The 19,310-nt window shown below is 43.2% G+C and overlaps 1 protein-coding gene across 1 annotated transcript in view; it reads right to left on the bottom strand.

Moving 5' to 3' along the window:
* Positions 1–223: 223 nt before the first annotated feature.
* The window catches only part of GRIN2B (glutamate ionotropic receptor NMDA type subunit 2B), a 196,272-nt gene continuing 177,185 nt past the window's right edge, over positions 224–19,310 (bottom strand). Inside the window, exons 10-13 of the mRNA XM_032207593.1 lie at positions 8,526–8,686; positions 6,179–6,366; positions 4,022–4,260; positions 224–2,138 (exon numbers count right to left, since the gene is read on the bottom strand). Coding sequence (XP_032063484.1) covers positions 231–2,138; positions 4,022–4,260; positions 6,179–6,366; positions 8,526–8,686 — 2,496 coding nt within the window. The 3' untranslated portion in view covers positions 224–230. The remainder of the gene's footprint in view (positions 2,139–4,021; positions 4,261–6,178; positions 6,367–8,525; positions 8,687–19,310) is intronic.

Raw genomic sequence — 19,310 nt, 5'->3', positions numbered from 1 at the left:
GGGAGGAGCGAGAACATGGAAAAAGAGATAAAAGGGGAGGGGTGGGAAAGAGGAGGAGGAAGAGGGGAAACCAAAGAGGTGGCACTTGTCACCAGTGCTGCACTACTCAGAACTCCAGTATCCCACAAACTAAGGACGACCAGGGAGAGTAGCCAATGGGAGTGATCCCACCCCACCCTCCCATGCTCCATATCCACCCCCAGTCCCTCCCCGCGCTCTTCCCCTCTCACTCAAACGTCAGACTCAATACTGGAGAGTTTCTCATAAACATGCCCGTTGCTGGAGCCATTGAAAGCCCTGGGGTTTTTGTTGTTAGGCACACAGGGGTTGGACTGGTTCCCTATACAGATGTCCTTCTGGAAACGGGCTGGCACAGCCCCATGAAGGGCTGAGACCACCGGCTTGTTGGTGGTGACGATGGCTCGGAAGTCTGGCCTGGCTTTGGGCCCTCCTGCCACCACAGGCTGCCTGAAGAAATAAGATTTGCTGCCGTGGAGCAAGCATTGGTCATCCCCAAAAGTGGGGATGAAAGGGTTTTGGGTGACCCGGTCAGGGTAGAGCGACTTGCTGAGCATGTATCCCCCGCTGCTGCCGGGGTTGTTGTGGTGGTGGTAGCTGGTGGCGGGCACTGAGGACTTGTTGTTGGCAAAGGTGGTCTCACTGGCTGGCATCTCAAACATGTGGGCGTAGGGGCTCCCCTCCAAAAAGCGGCCCTTGTCCTTGAGGCTGACGCTGCGAGGGGCCAGGGCTGAGTCATCCTTCTGCAGGTCCACAAAGGTGTCGTAGGAGTGCTGCCGGCGGAGCTTGTTGCGGTTCTTCTTCTGCACCTTGGAGGCAGAATTGGAAGGGCTCTGAGGATATTTGGAGGAGGAGGTGGCACTGGTGGCCACGGGCACAGGGGCAGATGGCTGGTCCAGCTCTTGGAGTGAGTTGTCCTCACTGATGTCATACAGGTTGCCCGCTTTCTTGCAGGCCTCACACCGGATGCAAGCCTGGCGGGTGGAGTTCTGCCCCACCACTGACGGTGTGTAGTTGTGCACCTTAGAAGGGCAACTACGGCAGAAATTAGTCCCAGGCCGGTCCTCCCAGTCTAGGTTGGTCAGGTTCTTCTCCCATGGCGCCGGGACCCCACTTACAACACCATGCTTGTGCTCATTGCTTCCGCCAAACTCACCCGAGCCATGCTTATGGTGGGCCCTGTTTGTGCAGGATCCACCCCCTCCTCCTCCTGTGTCACGCTTAAATTCATCTCCCCGCTCTTTGTAGATATCCGTCAGGTCCACATGTTCCCAGTGTGGAGAATTTTCCTTGGCTCGAAACTGATCCAGGTAGAAGTCCCGTAGCCCTTCCTTGTCCCTGAAGTAGCGCTTGTGGTCGGGCGAGCGGGGTGGTCGTCGGCGGTAGGCCAACTCTATCTCATCAAACTCCCGCCGGGACTTGGCAGAGGCTGGACGTTTCTTCAAGCTGTCCTTGTACTGCTGCTTCCGCCGCTTGGCTGCATTGCCTTCGATGTTGCCATAGGTGACTGTATGAGTGGAAATGTCAGAGACATCCGAGCGGATCAGGTCATCATGGGCTCCGCTGCCCCCATAGCGGTCACTCTTGAAGGAAAACTTGCCATAGAGGTCACCCAGCTGGCTGTGCTTGGCAGGGGGTAACCCCAGGTCCAATGGCTTCTTCCCAATGGACCGCGACTGGGCATTGAAGGGTGGGTTGTCACAGTCATAGAGCCCATCGATGGAGCTGGTGCTGCCAATGCTATGGGGGCGGTGGTGGTGATGGTAGTGGTCCTGATATACATTGCTGTCCTTCAGCTGGAGGTTGCCAAAGGTCCTCTCTACCTCACTAATATAGTCACTAAAGAGATTTTCCTCACAGGGGGGGTTGTTGTAGGACTTGCAGTCTGAGTGTGTGAAGCTGCGGCGGTGCTCAGAGATATCGTAAACCGATGACTCACGGCGGATAAAGTCCAGGGCACTCTGAGGTGAGCCATTGACCCCTGAAAGGTTGGCCATGTTCTTGGCTGTCCGAAGCAGGCGGAGGATGTTGGAATGGGTGTTGTTCATAGTCGCCGTGGGGGAGTTCATTGCTGACTGGCGTTCCTCAATGGCCACACCATGGATGCAGCTGTAGATACCCTGAAATGAGAGAAAGCATGAAGGTGAGTAGTCCTGCTACAAATACACAAAAGGGGTTGTGGGCTCGGAAGCACCCTGTGCATATACAGCACACTTATGTAACATACACCTGTCAGCCTTCCATCATGAAACACTCAAACGAAATGAAGCTAGATCAGTTCCACTAACCCTAGCTGCTCTGCCTCTCTTTCTTGCCCCTCACTTTTTTTTTTTTCCTTTTCCTCCATTTATCTTCCTCTCCTTTGCTTCATGTCATATCTGGATGCAGCAATAACTGCTAGAATCTGTAAGAGTTACTCAAATTCAGTAGGTGTAACACAGAATTGCAAATGGGGGAAAATAATATCCTTGGGAATGAAAACATCTAGACAAAGGATTCTGTGTAGACAAGAGGAAGAAGGTCTATTTTGCCCCTTGAAATTCATCTGGGCATCAGTAAATCAACAAGACAGGAGCTATCTTAAAAAGGAAACAGCTTCATTTGCCATAAACTTAGCTACATTAATCACCAGTACAGATTAGAAAAGGAAACAGAGAAAGAGCAGAACTGCTGAACAGGTATATGGTTCTTTTGCATCTGGTTGAGCAAGGTACAATAGAATTTTTAATTGCATTGTATTAAATTTAACAGTGATAACAGCCTCCAAATTGACATCCCTGAAAGTGAAAGTTCTCGATTCAACCTTAAATCAGACAGCAGAAGTGCCTGATTCCTCCACCTTCCCCACTAGCTCACTTCATACAAAAGATCACTTCATCTGTGATAGACGGTTTGCAAGGACTACCCCAAGGAGCTGAAGGAAAGGGGCTCATTTGTTACCTGGCCTACCAAACAGAGCCTGCTGATTAATGTCAATTGTGAAATGGACACCACCACATCATGTTACCATGGTTTCTCAGCAGCTAGCAGATGATTAACACTTTTCAGACTTTTCATCAACCTGGGCCAAGTCTAACAGATAACCCCAGAATGAAAGGATCTGTATTCAGCTAAGGATCACCAAGCACAGTCCCACATCTCATTTCCAGACTAAAACAGGTTAAAAACTAATGGTATACAAGAGAGATATGTCCCTGCATGCAAAAGGCTTGTCATTTCTCCTAAACAATATGTTATGCAGCAATTATATACTCCTAGTACAATCAAAGTTAATTCTGCTACAACAGATACCAAGATCAAACATGCCAAGACTTGACCTCACTTCAGAATGGATCAAGAGAACAGACCAATGACAGAAAGAAGAAAAAGAAGCTCCAAATGGGTTGCTGCTACCAACAATAATAGCAGGAAGATGACTCAGAAATTACTAGAATCTGCTTTAAATGTAAATAGTATTCCCTAGGGCAGATTTGCATAGAGCAATTGCTAAGTTTGAGTGGTTATCCTTGCTGGAAGGATTTTTGCATAGTTTAGCAGATGGCTTGTGGTTGGGGACTTCTGGCTGCCACCGGTAGCACAGTTCTAGTTAACACAAGTTCAGGTGAACAGCTGTAATATAGGGGACAATGAAAAGCTCCTGAATCTCTAATCATTATCCACTGTTAATTGACCTATTGTCCCTAAATTTGACCTAAATTTGGTCTGCTTACAACTCACATTGGAGGAGCAGATTACAGTTGACTTCTCTTTATATTGCATTTTCACTTCCATGTGAAATTTCCATTTCTGCTACTATAATGAGGCAGATACCAGAAATGTCAGAGAAAAACAGTAAATACTTTTGCAACGTTAACAGAGGAAAGACACCAGCCTTTACATTGCAGACCATCACTCTGTACCACCTGTGTGTTAGACAGCCTGGGTGGATTTCCCTATCTCCAGGACCTAGGACTGTCTGAATAAAGCCTGACCCTTTTCCACTGTGCTAGCTAATAGCACTTACCCTGCTGATGGAGAAGACCACGCCAGGCTTGCCAGAGCAGACGCCCATGAAGCAGTGGCGGAATTGCCAGTAGAAGAGATGTTCACAGATGAAGGTGATGAGACTGAGGGCCATAGCTGCTCCGAGCATGTAGAAGACACCTGCCATATTATCTATATCCAGCTGGCTGCTCATAACCTCATTCTTCTCATTGTGACAAATGCCAGTGAGCCACAGTGCTTCCAGCTCCTCCATCTCCCCTGTAAAGACATGAGATGGAAAGAAACAGGTTAACCCACCCTGCAATGGCTAAGGAGCTCAATCTGAGGTAGACTGAATACAAGAAGCTGATTTAAGGTAATTTCTGGTGGCCATGCTCTTTTTCCACATTTGTTACATCTGTGAAATATCCCAACTGCTCTGATAGGGGCAGGTGCGATTAGTCACTGGGAAGGCAACAGGATTTTTCCACAGTCTGATATTAGGCACAAAGATCTGTTCTGCATGACACAGCTACCACTTGCCAAATGTCTACTGTAAGACCCTGAATAAGTTGTCCACCAGATGACTGAAGACTGCCTCACAAACTTCCATTTTCATATTAGGTCAATGAAGGGAAAATCAGTGACTGATAGTAGTAGACAGAAATGAGTCACTTCTAAATGAAAACATTGCCATCTCAAAATTCAAAATGTTGATTTTTTTACATGAAAATGACTGATTTTGAATGTGTTTTCATCATATCCATAGCTCATTAAAATGAGGTGCTATGTTCTCCAAAATATTTTTGCATTTTTACCTGCTTTTCTTCCCTTCAGTTTTGCCAAAATTTGACACTTCCAAGCCCGTTGACCAATCAAAAATATTAATTTGTATCAACTAGGAACAAATGTTCTGTAGTCTAATTTCATACCCCACTTACTCCCATTATGGTATTTCATGAGGAGAGAGAGAAGCACACATGAATACACATGCTAATATACTGAGACATTCAGAAACAAACTAATTTTACAGGTCAGCAATTCTTTTTATGCTGCTAGGGAAGTTATTTCAACCTCCAGTCCGGTGTCAGGGAAAAAAATATCCATATATTTATACGGCATCATAGTACACTCTTAAAAGCTTTATGAAGACCCCATGTCTTTTTCTGAAATAATACATATTAGACAGTTTAGACACTCTATCCGTCAGGTGATCAATAGTCTGCAGAAGTATATGAAAGCTATGTTCTTTACATATTTATTATACCATATGTTATTGTCAGGTTTCAGGGGAAAAAAAAAAGAAGAAAGAAGGAAAGAAGGAAAGAAGGAAAGAAGGAAAGAAGGAAAGAAGGAAAGAAGGAAAGAAGGAAAGAAAGAAAGAAAGAAAGAAAGAAAGAAAGAAAGAAAGAAAGAAAGAAAGAAAGAAAGAAAGAAAGAAAGAAAGAAAGAAAGAAGGAAAGAAGGAAAGAAAGACTGATATATAAAGTAAACTGTGAATTTAATTTATTAAAAAAGAACCCAGAAAGGTGTAATATGGAATGGAAAGGGAAAGCCAGGTAAATATTTACTAAAAAGAAATTAATTACCCCATGAATATTTTTTTTAATAACAGCTCTTTCTCTGTAAATAATGAGATGAATGAGGTAACTATACTGTTCTGATTAAAAATTCATTTCAAAATGTTCTTCTGAGTCTCAAGATCTTCCTTGGTTGGTTGGTTGGTTAGTTGTTTTTTGAGATTTGGGGAAATCTGAGTTAACTTTTTCATCAATAAATAATTAGTCTATTATTTTCTAAACTCTGCATGACTTAGTCATGTCTAGAACTATGAAGCATGGGGCAACCATGGGAAGTCCAGTATCATTTGTGGGTTTGGTCATAGCTAGTGAAAAAATCACAAAAGAAAACTTGTTTTCACAAGACACTCTTCTCACAAGATATTGTTCAAACACACATCAGAGCTGATTCTGTGAAACCCCTAATGCTTTTGATATCATTCTGCATCAACAATATAAAAACGGGTGACTTCCCACACATTTCTGGCGCAATGTCTCCAACAAACCCTTGTTAATAATCTCCAGTTCTCAGCTCAGATCTGAAACACCAGATCTAGGGAGACAGAACTTCTACTCCATATATGCAAGGCTTGATATTTCTTAGGAAAACTGCAACTCCTCTTTTTCCTGTCACTTACCATCTCCAAAAAGTTGTAGAATGGCAAGATCAACCTGACGCTTCCAGCCTGAGTCCTTTTGGATGGCAATGCCATAGCCAGTGGAGGCAAACACTTTCCCACTCCCAATCGTCACCAGCTTGCAGCCTTCATCTCTGCCAGCCATGTAGTTCAGCACTGCTGCATCATATATGAAAGCATCCAACTTCCTGCACAGGTACAAAAAAAAAAGATGTTTTAGCACAGGAAAGATAGTATCTATTAGTGCAAAGGTATTCTCAGCTAATTAAGGCAAAATTAACCTCTTCTACATAGAGTACAACAGGTTGGCATCTTCACCTTCCTTAGAGTTAATTCAGCTCTCAGGCTAGAATCTTTTCCAGGTAAAGATAGATTATAAATGACGATTGCCTATTTCTCTCTGATTCTTTGATAATTGTCATTTCTGCTCTGAAAGGAAATTTGGAAGACAAACATAGCACAAGATAAAGATGAATGAAGAAAAAGTCCAACGGATCTATAGTCCTAAGAATAGCTTATATTTCTGTAATGCCTTTCATCTGAAAGGAACCTTAAATACTTTACAAAATTTATCAATATTAGATAGCAAAGTAGGGCCTGAAGTAAAGAAAAGATTTTCTCCAATTCAAAGTGCTGGATGACTTAACTGAGCAAAATATATTTTTTTCAAATTAAATGTAGCCAGGACACCATATTTAACTCCTCAGTTACTGTGAAAAGCTCTACCAGATATTTACCAATGTCAAATGGCCATGATAACAGCTGTACCACGGCTTACCATGCTAAGTAGCTCTTTTGTAAAGACTGTTCAGCTGAAAACCACAAGTGTCTATTTCAACACAGAGAAATACCCTTTATAGTTTGGGATGGGCAGACAGCACAACAGACTGATGAGAACCTTCCTTTCACCTCAACAAATTGATTTGGGAGTGGGGAATTAGGGGGTTACATCTTCCATACAACCAGAGACAGCCAATGAGTAAATCCTCCCACTAGACCTGAAATGAAGCTCTTTCTGGTAAAAGACCAAAGACCTTCCACCTCATGCATTCTCACACCCACAATATCTTTTCAGTCTATCTCCTGAACATATATTTCCAGGATGGTGATTATCTCAGTTTAAGTGCATATCTGTAGGGAAGTTTGTCCAAGGGTGGATATGAAGCCAGGATGACATCTACCACAAGTGACGAGCTCTATTTCATCTATGTATTTCCAGGACAGAGCATATTTATTTCCTGGATGATGACTATACTGGCAAATGTACCTTCCCAGGACGGTATCCAAAAATGGTACAATCATTTATAATGGGCTGTGTGCCTCTGAACCTGGCAAACAGGTTTAGGAATATTCAGTCAATCTAGTAATTAAATTGGCTGAACATCTTCATTCGTGCTTTGGAATGAACTCTCTCATAACACTGTGACATGGGTGTAAGAGAGAATGTTTTTTTTCACTGGGGCTGATTTCTGACAACCAAAATGGTCAGCTCTAAAAGGAGGCTTTTAATTAAAAGGGACAAAGGCTTACAAAGACTAATTGGGATTTTAAGTTAGCTCCTCTGCAGTTTCACTGCTATTAAAATAGAGTGAGATGTTTGAAGATTCACTGATATTAAAATAGAGTGAGATGTTTGAAGATACTTTTTGCTAATGATTTTTCCCACAGTTCCCAAATTACCCAAGGAAATACCCCCTTTTTATATAGTTCCTTAATATTCAAACAACATTTTGGTCAGCTTTTGATACTATAATATTCCAGAGAGAAAGACTACTTGCAAACTATTTGCTTCAAGCACACCTTCTATTACACTATATAAGCTAGTGATACACTGGAGCGGGATTAGTCTAAAGATTGTTTCAGCATCCTGATTAAACATAATGTTTTTTATACACAGAAGGAGAGAAAATAAAGGAATTTCCAGATGACAACACAAATGCTCTGAAAAGAACTTTGCCCACAGAGGTCTGTGAGCTTTTCATGTTTATGCATAAGGGGCCATCAGCATGAAAGAGCTTGCTGAAGCAAGATCTTTGGGACTAATACACACAAGGCTAACATACACAAGGTACAGAAACTCTTTTTTTTTTTTTCTTTTTTTTTTCTTCAAATGGTCTTGTAAGTATAGCAAAACCAGAAACTCTTATACAGATGTGAATTTTAAAAAAGGCAAAAAGGCTAAGAGAATCACAAAAATACTCTCCTGTGTGTGTACAGTCTAGCTACACTTGTAATCATGGAATGATAATGGAGGTTCACTTTCCAAAACCTACAAAAATTTTCCCAGACAAGCATGATAAGAAGTCACATTTCTGTTGTTAGTAAGTTTGGAAGAAGTAAGCCTCACCCAGTCTTCAGTGAGAATAGTGCATCATCCACCCCTCTCTGATTGAACTTCACCATATAGCTGTGCATTTCAGGGTAGTTGTTGCGGATGTTCCTTTCTGTGCTGCCATTGGGAACTGTCCCAAAACGGAAAGGGGGCGAGAAGTCATTGGGTTTCTGGAACTGGAGAAACAGAAAAAGAACATTTCTCACAATCTTTCAGCAGGAAGCAATCATCTGCATGGGATAACACACTCTCACCAAAGACCCTGTGTCCATTGCAACATAGAAGGTAGCTCTGTTTTTATTTTACTATCAGGTGGAAAACATTATTGAGAGAAGACACTATACTTCACTGTTTTCAAAGACAAACATCTCCTGTTAGTGTCTAAGAACCAAGAAACAAAACTGAGCAATCTGGTCTTTTGTCCAATCTGGATAAAGTACATAAAATAGCCAGTGATCAGAGATTAAAAGGAGGTTAGATAAAAAGAAAAGGGGAAAAGGAAAATAAAGGTAACAGTAGCTTTGGAACACAGTCAACGAAAGATTTTCAATAAAATCTATGTGAATTTTATCCACGTAGTGTCATTTAGTTTCTAAGAAGTATCTTTTTCAGTTTTATCGACGCGTTTGCACTTCCTGATTCTGACTGAAGTGGAAAAGCAATTAATGAAGAGAGAGGCCTCTCAAAACACCTCCCGCCCATTTCACCAAATGAAGTATCAGCTTTCAGACTTTTGGGCAAATGTCCCAAATGAAATCCTATCAGTGGTTGCAAGTCACTAGTAGCATTTGATGCCCAGAACACAGCTGGCAGAATACTCAAAACCTTTTGCTGCTCCCAAGAAATACATTCATCATAACATTCCCCTAAGGCTGCAAGGCTGTGAGATTTTATATGCCACTTGCTTAACTCAAGTCATAATCAATGCTCTCTGGGGTTTTATGAGCAGTAAAATTTAGACTGTCAATTATCAAGACTGCTTAAAACCCTTAGAACCAGCAGACGGGAAGGAGCACAGAATTGTAAGCCAGGAACTGAATAAGCAGTAAATGAAAATATGCACAGGTAATTCAGATGGAGGGAAGCCCCCCTCATCTTTTGATGCATCTAACAGTGCTAGTTTTCATTCTCATCTGAGACTGCTTATTTGGGTAATCTTAAGAAGCATGCTAACAGTCAGACCAAACCCATTTAATGGCAACAGTTCACCAGAGACATCAATACGTGCAGTCATGCACTGCTGTCTTCTGTGGTGGAAATCTGTCTACTGTCTATAGCTGTAGATTCAAAAGCTTGCAGTCAGGCCTGGTTCTTGAATTCTGCTCAAAGCCAGTCTGAACCTCCTCAACCCAGCTGCAGAGTATCTGCTAAAGCAGTGTATCTCATTCACACCATTTCAGGAAACAGACCAGTTAGGACCTGTGTCTGTGGATACCTGAAGGCATGGTTCACATCACCAGAATGAATTTATTGCACCTACTTCTCTGTATCAGTTAACTGATCTGGCTGTGCAGGGAATCATCTCTCCAATTTGTGTGAAGAGATGGGCCGGCTCATATGTGCATATGTGTGTGAGACAAACCACATGTCCTACTGCTTTAAGCCAGTAAGAAATATCAAATCTGTTTTTTGAAACATGTGTTGGCACATCAGTGAAAAAAAGGTTTCACATAGCATAAAACAGGCAGTAAGGTGCCTCTTAGAACCTTGTCACACTCTCAAGGGATGAAGACAAATTCATAGCTATCAAAACCTGTACTGAAAGCAAACTTTGATGGGAGAAAAATCACTGCAACGTAAAAAGTTGTTCTTTAGTACCATGCTGATTATAGCAGCAGCTTAGGGGACCCCTCACAAGAAGGGCATTGCCATATCAGGCACAAGGGAACACAGTCTTTCCCCTGGAATGCTAAAACATGACTTTCTAAAGTAGGCAACTTTGGAAAAAGTGGCAACATTTTTTCCCAATAAGCTGCAGAACCCAAAGTTGAAGGCAGATGAGTCCCCATTCCCCAGAGCCCTCCAGCAGAGGCAAGACAGCAAGGCAAGCAGGCAAGCCTGACAAACATTGCTGTGCCTTCAGCTTCAGCATGCCCTTTGGAAGGGCAGCAGCTATGAGAGCCTCTCTATGAGCCCCAAAAGTGTTAAGAGAAAAGTAGGCTCCATCCAACATTCAGTTTATACCTCCTCCCTCCATCCTGTGATGCAATCTCTAGTTTTGTCTGCTTCCATTGCTTGCCTATGAAATGGAGTAAAAAAGGATTATAGAGTGAGGCAGAGCTGTGATAGGGAAAATGACATCTCTGAATGATCCTTCATTATGGCTCGTCTTTGTATAAACCAGCCAGGGGCAAAAGGCTCAATATTTCATTTTTAACCTTCCAGGCAACCAATAAATAAATGAAAGCATTCCTCCTGAGGAAAAAGACTTTTTCTGGCAACCAGAAACGTGTGTTTCCAGAGAAGAAAGCCAGTCTGATGGCTTCTACAAACCCATGTACTGCACATTCACTTATCACCTCTCACTCCCTGTTCATTCCTCAGTCAGACCAGATCTGCAAATGCAAATTCTTCTCCACACACCCACATGCACACACATTTCAACCATAGAGTGGTGAAGAACGAGACAGGAAACAGTCTGAAAGGATCCAAATGGGCCCTACACCACAGGTCTTTAGCTTTAATGTCTAAGGGGAACACGTACTCATCCCCAGCCTCCTGGATTTGTGTTTGAAAAGCTGAAAGCAACTGATGCCCAGTAGGCTCCACAGACTATGGAGACAGTAAAAAAGCAGCTAACTTTTCCATGTCTGAAGACTAATACTGGCACCTGCATGCAACTTGCTATCAGGAAATGGCAGCTGAAAATTACTGATATTTGCTGCTCGACAGTAGCTGGGCACAGCTCCATCCAGGGATGGAGGGATCTGCAAAGAGCTCTTCAGAAACAGAAACTGCTGCATCTACCTTAGCTCACTTGTGCCCCACACAACTCAACTCATAATGAAGGAGCAAGGAGGCATGTAAGGGAAAATGTATGGGATAGCCAGGGATGTAGTGTGTCCTCTCCTGGCAACAAAGCAGAGGAACTTCTGTGGAGGAAATGGAGAAGACCCATAAGGAGGAAAGTTCATTGGCACTGCTGTGCAAGATTTTAGTAATAAGAGACACTCATATGGCTTCTCCCAAAAGCTGGGAGAGTGGGTCTGAATCAAGGGTGTCAGCACCAGGTAGCAGGGTGCTTTGGAACATTGATCTATAAGGAGTCTGAGAGATGTGAGGCAGGAGCTGAGGCACAATGCTGGGGCCATTACATAGAGACAGCCTGTGTAGAAGTAATCTCAAGGTCTCAGTAAATATTGATAAAGGAATTAACTGCAGATATTGACAGAAATGGTCAGAATTTAGATTAATGAGAGAGCTCTTGCATAATTTCATGTAATCATTACCACTGTCAGGGCCCTAAGTCACAGTTACCATGCCCCAGGCATCTGCAAACAGGAGCTATGTGAGGCTCCTGCAAGAAATACAGTGATAGCAGGGGAAGGAAAGGGAAGCAACCACACAGGTTGCTGAACAAACCTGGCTGCAGAGAGTCACAGGGAGTGGCAAACAGGGTCTGTACATGTAGAAGCCCCACTTCATACCTGCCTGCAGAAGGACCTGTCCTGCCACCCAGCCCTACTGACCTCAAGGGTACACTGCTCAGGGGGGAACCCGCAAGGCTCCCCTGCAGACCTGCACCCACTGAGCCCTGGGTAGAGGTGCACCTCAGCTGCAGCCTTCTGCTTGCTTACCATGGGATCTCAGTCATGAGATGCTCCCATCATATACGAGGTGATATGACAGCCTCTCACCTGTGAGAGAAGATCCCTTAGACAGCTGGCTTCACATTAAATTTAGGCGGGAGGTGGATGCTACAGATGGGTCCTTGCCTCATCTGACCTGGGGGCGGGAAGCAGACATCGAGCATGCCTGAGGGGCAAGACTGAAGGCAGCTCTGGGACAGGCAGTAACAATGTTCAGAGCCTGGAGTCTGCCCACCTCCTTAACCCCTCACTCAACAAATTGAAATCAAGGAAGATTAAGTCCAAATCAGACCACAGGTTTGTGAATGTAACCCTTCAGAGTCAGAGGGCAGAGATCTCACTGCTCTGGAGAGCCATAAACACACACGCTGGGGGCTATTAGCACGCCCCGAGTGGAGAGCCCCTTTCCTGCTCCCTCCTCGCAGCTTGCTGCGAGCACTGTCGGCAGCAGCAGTGGGAGCAGGTTTAAGTGACTTGTCTGGCAGAGACGTTTCATTAGCAATTTGGAGCCGTGCCGTGCAGAAAGCAGCATTGTTCTCAGATGTTCGAATATCAATCTGCATAATGAAACAGGTGATAGGAGCTCTTCCCATTCAGGCAGCCAGGATTGGAGGGGATTCAGGAATGAGGGGAAAGGGTTATAGCTAATTGGCCACAATTAATCTGATGAGAATTTTTTTTAAAGATATTGTCTATCACCAAATGGTTCATACAGAAAAGCGCATCTGCACTTACTTATCTGCCTGATGTAGACCCTGTTTACACTGTAAAGTGTTTGCCAATAGCACTGAATGCAGTTTCCCAAACTCAGCAGGTCTTACAGCAAAAAGGCTCTTTTTCATCTGTCAATCCACTTTTACACTTCTTAATAAAGATAATCCTCTACTGCATAACATAATGAGCTGGTAAAACTGGGTATGTGTGTGTGTGTAGTATCTTATACCTACACAGCTTCTCTGTGGTGGCTCCTTTCACTTTGTAAGACCCAGACCCTCTGATTAAATTTTCTCCTGCATGAAGCTCCACAGCTCTGACCCTCCAAAATAAGGTCCCTAGGTTCAGCTTCGCTGTTACCTTCAAATCCAAAAGAGCTTAAGCCCATGTTACATACTCCGGTTTCAGTTTATTTGACCTAGTGTGTAAGTGCTATTTGAAATGCCCTAGGGAATTTCACCCAGGGAGCAGGTCCCTTGTAGCCCCAGTGTCAGATCTTCCAGATACCTGAGGGTATTTTGAATACTCCAGTATTGGCTCTAGACATCTGCATTTGTATATCTAAATTTAGCCTCTGGACCATTTGGACAGCTTCTCCCACCAAAAGCATAGGTAGCCAAAAGATGTGGGTAGCAGACAGCCCAAAATGCTCACCATTCTCTTAAACTTCCCCATCAGGGCATCAGTCACAAGCTTTTGCGCAGACACCTATAAGCAGCAATCTGCTTGCTCTTTTGGCAGGCTTACAACCAGCAGATATCTGTTGTGACACAGGCCAAATATCTCTAAAAAAGATGGCATTAATTAGTGAACTGTAACATAAGATTTAGTGACATAAGGCTAGAAAAGCATAGTCCATGCTCAAGTGCATAATTTTAGCACAACCTCTCTACATTGCCCAAACATCCTTGATTGTCCTCTTTTGCTCTGGTTCAGCTGCATGTCACTGCAGTTAGCTTGCACCTTTTTCGTTGCCTAAGAGTCCAGTCAGGACATTTGCACAGGAGTTTGACCAGAACTTGTTAAAAATTAAAGGCTAGGTCAATGGTTTTCAGGTCTAACTCCAAAGTAGCTCTTTCCCCTACATTTATGTCTTGACAGACTACTTGTGATCACGGCAGCACATCTTGCACAGGATGCTGTGTTTCTTTATCCTTTGTTTCAGCCAAGAAAGGAACCCCTTCATAGCTAATGGATGACTCTCAAAGAGAGGAGCCTTGTCCTTTTCATATTCCCCAAATACTTCCTTGTTGTCGCCCAAGCCATGCCATGAACAATGTCACAAATCACAGAGCTGGAATTGGCCCTGAGAAGTTGTCTGCTCTGTCCTTTTTTTCTCTGGTGGGACTCTCCTAGAAACCACCATTCCTGACAATTCTTCATCCAGCCTTCTGTGGAAGATGGCAACCCTTGGAGACTCCCCATTCCCTTGGCAACCTACCCCAGCTTTGCTATTGGGAAGTTCATCCAAGTGTCTGAACTAAAGCCTTCCTGCTGCAATCCAAGTACACTATTTTTCTGTGATCTTCACCACAGATAGGGAAATCGAAATAGTCTTTTCCTCTCTGAAGGTGACTTTTATGTTTTTGAACACCATTGAACTGTTTTTCCCCCATATTCCAACACAGAGGATAAAGAAGCCCAGTTTTCTCAGTTTTATTTATTTATTTATTTATTTATTTATTTATTTATTTATTTATTTATTCTGTGTTATCTACACCTCCATCTGTTCTTGCTGCTGTCCTTTGGTTGTATCCAGTATGGCTTTCCTTGACTTGCCTTTGGTCAGTGGACATGCTCCCAACCTCCACTGCACCAAGAACAATATGATCAGGACTCCAAGATGCTGAAAGAACATTACATTTTAAAAACTCACAGAAACACGAAGCCAAGGAAATAAAGGCAAAGTAAGAGATAATGCTCACTATTATTCTCCTCCTTGCCTCTCTATATTATACCTTTTCCACCCTGTCCTTTACTCTTGTTATCTGCAGCTTGCAAAGTCTTCAAAGCTGTAACTGTGTACTGATCTGCATTCAGGTGGTGACCAGTTTGTTTCTGGAATGTCAGTCATCACTGCCAGCACCATCTGCAGGGCTTTTCCTGTATTCTTTTCATCATCCAGCTTGACCATGCACATAGGCACTTCCGCCTAATTGTGTCCCATCATCTATGCTGGTAGAGGAAGTGCTCTACAGATTCCCAGGTGGCTGCTCTATTGGTATGTTGGTTCAGGGCACTTTTATATTGCTACAGCAGCATCCCAACTAGGAGTGTGCCAGCACAACAGCATAGGCAAAAAATCACTCTTCAAACCTAGATCACAGCACTGGTACAATAATCTGTGAGGACAGCAGACTAAAGAGACTGTGCTGCTCTTTCTTCTATTACTCATGAATCTCTTGTACAGATGTTTCTCAAGCTTCACTCCTAAAACATCCTTCTCTCCTCTGCACAGTCACCAAGCTTTGACATTACTGACATTTTTTTAAGTCCCAACGTGGAACTCATAGCCGCTTCCAAGTGACTACAAATTTTCAGACCTTCCTTTTCTCCTAGCTCCAATTTCTTCTCATCTTCTATATTCCCTCGCAATATGACTCTCCACCTCCTCAGCAATGGCTGAGACTCCTTATAGGTGGCCTCATCAGCTCTTCCTGATTGTCAGGCCCCAAACAGAAACCAGCCCTAAAACCACAGTGTTTCTTGTCTTCACCAGTCAAACAACAGTCCTTGACATAAAAAAAAAAAACAAAAACAAAAACAAAAAAAAGGAACGAACAGCATCAAATCCAGATCCAATACAACTCCAATACAACTCAGTAAGTTAGTTTTGGAAGGTCATAAAAAATCCTTGTGCTTCCTCAGACCTTCATTTTGTTGTTTATCATATTGTTAAACACCCTGTGATGTTTCTTATTTTGCATAGCACTTTCACCCATGAATTCCTCTAGATAAGTCTGAGAAAGGAGTTATCAGTTACTGCAGCTGACAGCAACAAATTTGGCAAAGAATTAGATTAAAGTCAGTTCTAAAAGAAGATGTAGAGTGGGTCAGACCCACAAAAAGAAGAAAAATGTCTATGAATGTTTGGTGGTGAAACAGTAACACGTGTGGGTCAGGGAAGGGAACAGAGCAACTAGGGACAATGCAGAGGTGTGGGGGGCGGGGGCAGGTGAAAGCAAAAGAAAGGAGTTCAAATATAGCAGCTTTAAAAATAGTTGCCCTTGTAAAATAATTGAGATGAAAGCAGAAACCCAATTGGTGGAAGAAGCCTCCATCACATGCAGTTATTGCCAGAGCAGTGCACACAGTAGGACTGTGCAGCCTCTTTGCTAGCTGCATTGCTCCGTGCAGACCTGCCCTGTGCTGCTTCTGCACAGAGCAAAAGACTGCAAACCTCAAGCAGGGCAGCCTGATGCCTCACAGATGGCATTTAAGGGGTCCCACATCTTCCGCAGCCAGATCTATACGCACATGCTGGGACCACACAGCCCTTCTGCTGGCCCAGGTCTTATGGACACCCCAGGCATAGGCCTCCATTCAGGGATCGGACCCTCACATGGACAGAGTCCACCCACTGCCAGAAAAACAGGCATTTCCTGGGACAGTACCACCCAGCTGCCAAGTGCGTGAGCATTACGTGGAACCTGTGCAGCCTCTCCACCCAAAAGATAACACCGAGGTTTTAAAACTTCCTCAGGACATGTTTGGCAGGCTACAGGCTTCATGGCAGCCACACTGTTAGGTGTCTCTCAAGCTTGACCAGAAAACAGCACCTGTAATAGAATCACTGAGCTTCACCAGCCAGACATGAAAGCTCCTTGCACAGCTCCAATACTAGTAGGTATGGTATCAGATATGCACACGGTCATATCTGTTACAATTATGGGGGCTATGTGGTATTACCTACAGGACACTCAAGTTTTGCTTGCACATATGAAAGCTGGAGATAACCTGTTTCTCCCAGCATCAAATCATGTCATATATTTCATCCTTGGAAGTCAGTTTCTTTGGAAGTCAGACACAATGGGGCAAAAGGCACATTCTGAATAGTCTAGGGCAAGCACAAAACAGAAATTAGTGAGGCAGAAAGATGCTGGTTAGCACGCTTATGTTAATACCATTGGAAGTGTACATGTTCATTCAGAGGGAGAAAATTGACTGATGAAAAAGACCTTGAGAGGAGAGGTGGCAGCTAAGTACAGAGGAATTTGAAATCTGCTTTGTTTGCACATGAGACAGCTGGTTAACAAATTATGAAACTCTAAGAAACTCAGATGATATAGTTCAGTGGAGGAGGGAGGAACTCTGTTTTTCAGCCATCTTTACTAAGAAAGGCAGGTCAGAGCCTCTTATCTTTCAAGCACAAACAGTAGCCCACCCACTTCGGCAACTTGTTGCTAGACTAAAGCAATAAAATTTGCAGCAAGCTGGGGGGTTGTTGTTTATTGTTGTTGTTGTCTTTTAAATCATGTAGATCTCATCCTTCCATCCTTTTCCCACAAGGATTTCATTCCTGATCATTCAGACGAAGAAGGCCAGATCTCACCTTTCAGGCTGCCAAATCCTGGCGTCAGGGCCATTATCTTTTATTTGACTGCAGAGTGCCAAGTACATTTATGGCACTGTATAGATAATAAATAAAAATATTCATCGCCTCTTTCTCTGCTGACTTACACCAATGCAAGAAGCAGGACAATCCTTTGCTTCCCTCCCCCCTCCCATTACGCAACTCTCCAAAGACAACATTTTCCAGGCTGCCAAGCAATTAGCACAGAAGCAACCAAGTTTGCCCAGCATCTCCAAAGGTCAAGCTGCGAGAGGTGGTGAGAAGGAGGATGAAAAGGAAGGGCTGGCCATGACTGAGGCTCAGGAAATGCAAGGAAATGAAAAAGCCGGAAGCTAAGGAATGCTCTGTGCCTGTGTAGCTGACCTGCCTCCTCCAGCAGCCTCCACCTGCACCACAAGCAAAGCCAGAAGGGTTGTGCTGCACTGTTCCCTTTCCAGCAAGGATAGACGCAGCCTATGGTCTTGCTTTGTGTATCTCCTCCCCTTGCATTCTACCTGCTCAAGCTCCCAATTGCATTTAAACTGCCACTAATCCTGAAGAGTCCCATTACAAGTTTTTACTGCTGCTAAATCCCTCCTGATCGACAAAAAAGAGAGTATACTGAGAGGCTGAGCTAAAGCATATCGCAGCCTCCTTGCTGCTCAATGCTACACAGCACTGAGCTTAAAAAAGAGGGGGAATGACAACAAAAGTAAAACTGAAGGGAGTGGGGGGTTGGGGGGGAACACACACTTGAAACTACACTGGCTTTAAACATTTATAGATTTATAGTCATAAAACTACTGAATCACTTTTTAGCATGGACATGGAGGTTTGCTGAAAGGATTTCAAAAAACATAAAGATTATGCCAAGCTGAAGAATGAAGGATGATTATATCTATGATAAATGGACCCATCTACAATTATAAAAGCTTATCTGTGTTCATATTTATGTACACAGTAAATGTAAGTCACTGGTTAGAAAGATGTATTACTAACGTTATAAGCTGTACTTATTTATTACTTCGGAGATTTTAGAATAATATGCAATTAAACTGCATATACTGCACTATTTACTATTTTTATATGATGATTTACAAATAGATACAGAGAAAACATCAGATTTTAAGGCATAAAATTTGAGCTTTTCAGAGGTCTGAATTTTTGCCCTTCACTATGAACCAACATTTGTCCTATCAACCACTAGTCGGTACCACTAATGTTATATATAAAGGTCATACAGAAACAAAAGACTGAATGCAGTTCAACTTATTTACAGGAAAATGTCACCCCCAGAGAAGCACTGTGGAAAGAAATTCATCTTTATGGTGTAAGGTTTGGGGACACTATTTCTTTATTTTTTGGCCAAGTAGGATGTGTCTCAGTCTAGGGCTCTATGGATTTTGAAGAAAGGCTCTGATTTATCACAATAGGACTGGGCATGGTCTCCACTGGAAATGGCATGGTTTTACTTTTTTTCTAGCTAATTTGTAATCACCACAGAGGTTTCCTGACAGTAAAAATCATACTGCTATTGAGAGGATTATATATTTTCTGCTATTGGACATTGCCACATAAAATTTCCTTTGTGTCATGCAGAAATCTGTGAAAGTACCACAACTGTCCATAGACAGTAAATGTGTAATCCTGTGGAAGATTTGTGCTGCCTCCAAGCCATACACTTAGACAGTCTTCCCTCTGATGCACCTTTCTGGGTTGAAGACC

Source organism: Aythya fuligula, chromosome 1 (genome assembly GCF_009819795.1).
Source record: "Aythya fuligula isolate bAytFul2 chromosome 1, bAytFul2.pri, whole genome shotgun sequence".
NCBI lineage: Eukaryota > Metazoa > Chordata > Aves > Anseriformes > Anatidae > Aythya > Aythya fuligula.
Note: the sequence above shows the minus strand (reverse complement) of the source record. Positions and strands in the feature narration are given on the sequence as shown.